The sequence below is a fragment of the Leishmania infantum genome, chromosome 6, assembly GCF_000002875.2.
Source record: "Leishmania infantum JPCM5 genome chromosome 6".
Lineage (NCBI taxonomy): Eukaryota > Euglenozoa > Kinetoplastea > Trypanosomatida > Trypanosomatidae > Leishmania > Leishmania infantum.
In genome coordinates this window covers 13,369-19,529 of record NC_009277.2, presented here as the reverse complement: position 1 = coordinate 19,529, position 6,161 = coordinate 13,369, and the positions used below count along the sequence as shown (strand labels likewise).

At 57.7% G+C, this 6,161-nt stretch overlaps 2 protein-coding genes across 2 annotated transcripts; both read left to right on the top strand.

The window, feature by feature from the left end:
- Nucleotides 1-1,929: 1,929 nt before the first annotated feature.
- Nucleotides 1,930-2,805, top strand: LINJ_06_0040 (conserved hypothetical protein; the record flags this gene model as incomplete). The annotated part of the gene is made up of 1 exon (XM_001463051.1): nt 1,930-2,805. The coding sequence occupies one exon, from the start codon at nt 1,930-1,932 to the stop codon at nt 2,803-2,805; it is 876 nt and encodes a 291-aa protein (XP_001463088.1).
- An 857-nt stretch (nt 2,806-3,662) lies between these two features.
- LINJ_06_0030 (conserved hypothetical protein) lies at nt 3,663-5,690 on the top strand (the record flags this gene model as incomplete). The annotated part of the gene is made up of 1 exon (XM_001463050.1): nt 3,663-5,690. The coding sequence occupies one exon, from the start codon at nt 3,663-3,665 to the stop codon at nt 5,688-5,690; it is 2,028 nt and encodes a 675-aa protein (XP_001463087.1).
- Nucleotides 5,691-6,161: the final 471 nt, after the last annotated feature.

Sequence of the window (6,161 nt, the reverse complement as noted above, 5' to 3'; positions counted from 1 at the left end):
ACTACGCTGGGCGCCAATGAAAAAATTACGAGAAGAACGTGAAACAGTGACACAATGTGGAAAATGCCCGTACGAGGGAGCGAGGTGGCTGCGGTAGTGCCGTAGGTGGGTTACTCAGAGTAACGACAAGTGCGGCGTATTGCGTAGCATGCGCGAGGACAGGATACACACGCGCAGGGGAAGACGAAAAAGAAAGTGGGGGCTGCATATCAAAATGGTGGGCAGATGCTTGTCTCTTTTTCCATGAGCAGGAACTCACCGCTCAACAGCCCGCGGGCCGCTAGCTCTACTTCAACCGGTGCATTCTGCCATTATGTAGTTGATGCACGCACGGGCAGCATCTGTGAGGGATTCCTGAGGCTGACTCCATTGGACTCCGATCTGAACCCCTCACTGTCCATTTTTCTCATTTCCCGGCTTTCCTTTTTCTCCTCTGCTCTCACGATGCGAAAGCCTCTCCTGAGCACTTGCCATCTGACGCCACGACTGTAAATGCCGTGGCGGCCACACACACACACACACACACACATCCACATAATACGGCTGTGGTTTCCGTCACCGCCGCGCCTTCTCCCCGTTCGCTGTAAGTGTCTCTCTCCCTCTCCTCTCATTTTCTTTGTTGAACGACTCCGCCATGAACGTTGAGGTGGTGCACTCCATTGTGTGCAGCTGGGGCGACAGCGACGTGCTTCGGAGCCGCTGATGCTATGCGTTTGTGGAGGAGGGTGGGGTTAGGGGGCAGAGACAGCGGTGCGGGAAGCCCCAGCTTCGCCGCCCAATCCCTCACTCTCCTTTCACATCGACGCTTTCTCCCCGTGTCTGAAGCTACGAGTCGTGCATGCGGGCGTCGTGACACTGAGAATGGTGACCAATGCAAGAGTTCTGGAGATCCAATACGTCGGCTATGACACTTCAGATCCACTGGTCACTCAGGAAGCGTAGCTTTCGAACCCCGTAACGAATCTCCGCGTCCGTTTCCTGTGCCATGGTGGTGGCAGGGCGCTGTTGCAACCACAGCGCCCGTATCGTCTAAAGCTGCTTGCACGGACGCCCAAGGCAAGTGCTACCGCAGCGCCAGCTCACGTAGCCCTTTGCTCCCCTCCGCCCTCGTCTTCCTACGAACTCGGTGCAAAAGGGCCATCTGAGATCTGTGGCCGCCAAGTGGCGGTGCATCCCCCGAACCCTGCAATCCCCCCCCCCCCGACGCACTCCTCATCGAAGTTTCCTACGCGCTCCAACAACAGCCCCTCGTGGCGGAGAGCCGCGTAGGCACTACTGTCAACGACTATGTACAGTGCCCCACGAATCTCGAAGGGCTTGTCCGCCGCTCAAAGACTTCTTCTCACGGCTCCCACAAGGCGGAGGTCGTTGATCGGTGTACACAGACTTCTTCAGTTGCTGTGCACACCGACAGCAGCTGACGCTCTACCGTGTTTCGCTCTACGGCACTCTCCTCTGCTCACTCGTACACATGCGCCGGGTTGCACTGGTACTGTGTGTGTCTGACTGCTCCCTTCCCCCACAGACGCCATTAAGGAAGAAGAAAGCAAAACAACCTCTCCCGCGACCTCAGTCCTCACATCACATTCTCGGTGAGTGAGTGCGCTTCACCGTCCAGCAGCAACCTTCCTTTTTCTTTCTCTCGCCTCCAACGCTGCGACCCTCGATGCCATTGGGGCCCCCGCCGCTTCCCTCCACGACTGTTCCTCTTTGGCGCATCCTCGGTGAGCTGCGTCCATGCCACCACCCGCACCTTTCTTCCCTCCTCCCTCCCCGCTATGCGAAGGGCACCGTGCCGATTTCCCCGCAGGGTCGCAGCCATCTCCTCACCACCTCTTCTGACAGCGTTCCAGACGCTGTCTCATGCTTCGTTGTAGTCTCGTGCGCACGCACGCACACCGGTAGAAAGATACCGTTCCGACAAGGGGGATGCGTTACTCCAGACCAAGCCGCCCGCTGGTCCTGGCAAGGGCGTCGTCAGTGCTCTCGTCGAGCCGCACCTTTCACTCGCAGCATCGTACTCCCATCATCCCCCAAGTACACGTCCATGACGGGCCCACGGCGCAGAGAATCCACGTTGGCTATTACCTTCACCGTCATCCGGTTGTGAAGCACTCTCCGCACCCCCTCGAAGCAGAGATGGGCTACCTTCTGGAGCGCGAACAGCAGCGGTACAGCCGGCACGAGTCTGCCGAGTCGGCAACAGCGTTCTTCGCGAGTCGCGGGCAGACCATAGATATTCTCGGCCGCACTGACCCCAATCAGATCAAAGGCAACTTCTTCGGGCTGGAGCTCTACCAGGATGCCATGAAGGTGGTGATGCAGCGCTACTCCCCAGAGAAGCGCTTGACATCCGCTGACCTGTGGCAACCGAACGCCTTGGGCGACGCGCCACCGCCGCGCCACACGCTGCACCGCAAGCTAGACGACTTTCTGTACCTTATCGTCCAGGAGGGGGCAACAGGCAAGTGGACCATTCCACACACGGCGCGCAAGGACGATGAGTCGCTCCGCATGACGGCCGATCGCGCCATCTCCTCCCAGAACAGCGATGGACTGGACTGCTACGTATGGTCGAACGCGCCGCAGGCGACAGTGTTCCTGAAGGACGACAACACGCGTCTATTCATCTACGCGGCAACGTACCTCGCCGGCCGCCCGCAGTTTGCCTCGTTCGAGCCCAAGCCGAAGGATCACGCGTGGGTGACCCGGCACGAGCTGCTGCAGTACAGCGACACCTTCAAGAGTTCAGAGCTGCTCAAGGCTCTCCTCGACATCAGCGCCGACGGCACCTTCGAGGCTTGATGAGAGCACCGCTGTCGCCGCCTCTCTCTTTCTCCCTTCGATCTTGCGTAGTGTGGCCTTGAGCGCGTGCCCCCTTGTTTTTTCGTGGTTCCTTCTTCCCTCGTCGTCATATCTCCGATTTTCTCCTTTCCTCAGCATTACCGAGCTGGCTGTCCGAGGATGACGACGACGACGTCGTGTCTAGGCTTGTGCGCCTATGAGTGTGCGCCTACCTTCTTCACTAATCATACGCGCTTGAAAACCGCCGAAGTAAACCGAACAAACGACCCACGCACAGACACGTGCACCCACGACACACTGCGCAGCCGCATTGTCGTAGGGAGAGGCCAGAGACTAGGCCTGCTCTCTCCACCTTGCATATTCTTTGTGTGTATCTTTTCTGCCGCATCCTTCTTCACCTCTCTTCAATCTGTCAACACATCGGTCTGTGTCTCTCTGTCTACACCCTTAACACGCGTGCTCTCTTCCCTGCTCCCCCTCCTTCATGACCTCCTCCTCTTTCTCGCCTCTCTTGCTTCTCTCGCTCCCGTTTGTGTGTGCCTCCGAACTTCCCTCGCTCCTACGCAGCCCTCCCACTACCGCAGAGTTTGCGATATCATATTGTTTTTCATTGTATACATCCGGCGCGAGCGATTCTCTGTTTCATCAACCGCTCTATCCCTTAGTTTTTCATTGTTGTGCTTCCTTTCTTCCCACCGCCCCCCTCCTCTCGCACACGCACGCACAGCGGCACAGATACATACAGAGGCACTCCTCCTCTCCGTACACTATCTTTCAGCAACATTTCCTTCCCCCACCTCTTAGTGTGCCTGCCCCTCTCCTACTCTCTTTCACGTTTCGCAACACCAGCATCAACCATGGCCAAGCAGAAGCTCGGCTTCAAGATCAGGGGGAAGAACGTCTCCTACGAGGGCTACCCTGAGCGTCGCCCAAAGGACCTGATGGACATCCTGGTCAAAATGGGCGTCGATGAAACTGTCGTGGTGACCACCTTTCGCGAAAACATCGACAACCACAAAGACTACAGCGACACGCAGGTGATGGCGATGTACAACGAAGCCAAATCAGCGCGCGAGAAGAAGACTCGCGCGAAGGCCGGCAACAACCCAGACGAGTCAGCTGCTGCCGCCGCCCCTCCGCAGTCGGATACCGCCGATGAGGCGGAGAAGCCGCAGAAGATCTTACTGTGCTACCGCGGCAAACAACTTTCCTACGTTGGTCTGCCCAGCGGCAAGCGCAACGCCGTGCTGCAACTCCTCTCCAAGCAGGAGGAGCTCACCAAGGAGCTTGCATTGGAGACGTTCCGCACGAACCTGCCCGACGATTCGTCCACGGAGGAGGAGATTTGGCTCTTGGTGCAGGCGGTCAAGGATCGCAAGAGTAGGAAGAACCAATCGAAGGGCCAGGATGCCGAAGGCTCCACCGGCAACGGCGCGGCTGCCTCGCGCGCGGCGGGCAGCAGCGCCATGGACAGCATAACCGGTATGTCCGAGAGGGAGCGCGACGACCTGAACAACTTTATTCTTCAGGTGCTGCAGCAGCCGGCGCCGGATGTGGCCGCCCTCTTGCGTGAGGATCCGAAACGGCCCAAAGACACGGAAGACAATGCAGAGCTGGCACTGACGGCACGCATGTCGGGTAAGATACCGGTTTACCTTCAGGAAGAGAACACCAGCGGCACGAAGCTTATCTACGCCACTCCTCACATGAGCTTCGACGATTTTCATACGATTGTCGAGAAGAAGTTTGGCCGCAAGATGGCGTTGTCCTTCTACGACGGTGACGACATCATCATGATGGATGATGACGACGTGCTGGCCATGTTCCTCGAAATGACGATGCAGAACGACCCAAAGAAGGTCCGCCTCATTTGCTCAAACCCTGAGCTCCCAAAGAAGGTGGTGGAGGACCGGTTGACGGAAACCCGTCAGCAGGCCCCCGGCGGTATGCAGGTCTCAACGACCAAGGCATTGGCGTACTCCAACGGCGAGCTCAACGTCACCGAGACCCGCAGCTACTCTGGTCACTCCCTCGCCGTGTACTGCTGCTGCTTCTCGCCCAAGGGCGACATGTTCGTTACGGCCAGCCGCGACCGCACCATCCGCCTGTGGAACTTGCGCACCGGTGTCTCCACCGTCATGAAAGGAGGGCACAACGGCTTTGTGCTGTCTTGCGACTACTCGCCAAAGGGCAACCGCGTCGCTTCCTCTTCCGATGACCGCACTATCAAACTGTGGAGCACGTCATCATGCAGCAAGGTTGCCACACTCAAAGGGCACGAGGACAAGGTGTACTGCGTCAAGTACAACTCTACCGGAGAACTCCTCGTGTCCGCCTCCTGCGATACCACAGTGCGCGTGTGGAACGCCGAAAGTCAGACGAAGCTGGTGACGCTGAGGGGTCACTCCCTCGCCGTTTTTTCGTGCGCCTTCAGCAACACTGATAATGGCAAGTTCGTCGTGTCCGGCAGCGATGACCGGGTTATAAAGCTGTGGGACTGGGGCGCCGGCAGAGAGATCATGTCACTGGTGGGCCATATCGGCACCGTGTGGACGGTCGTCTTCTCTCACAACGACAGGTACGTTCTCAGCGGCAGCATGGACTATGAACTCATTCTCTGGGATTCAATGACTGGCACGCGCCTGCGCTCGATGGACGGGCACAAGACATCAGTGCACCACGCCATCTTCTCCGAAGACGACACGTACATCTTCTCCTGCGCCCGCGACTGGAGCGTCATGGTGTGGCGCACCAGCGATGGCGAGCACGTAGAGACCATCATCGGCCACCTCAGCACTGTCTACCACATGGACATCAGAGAGGACAAGTTGCTCACCTCCTCTCTTGACGACAAGGTCAAGCTGTGGACTATCAGGCGCCGCTGAAGTTGAGCACCAGCGGAAAATGTGGTAGTGCGAACACTGGCGGGAGGGACACGCGCCAGCCGCAAGTGAGAAAGAGGTGTGGGCGGGAAGGCACATGATAGGTGATACAGGCACCGTACTCGTACACCATTCCTCCTTTTGGCAGCAGTCATGCATGCAGATACGCACACGCACAAAGACAGTCGCATTTTTTTTTTGTGCAGATCATGCGGGGCTGAAGACGATCTCAAGAAGAGAGCGCTCGCACCTACCGCCCTCTTCCCTCCACCGACACTGCAAAACAAACACCCACACACGCACTTTACTGTCTTTTCTCCTTTTCTTCGCTTCGCTCTCGTCAGTTCCACCGAGTCCTGATTGAGTTTTGGTGCCACGCGCGTGAATGCGTGAGTACCACCGTTGGTCGGCCCTTTTCGTTTTCTTGCGTCCTTTTTGCTTTTCGTGTCTCTACGTCCTGCTCGCAGCGCATCG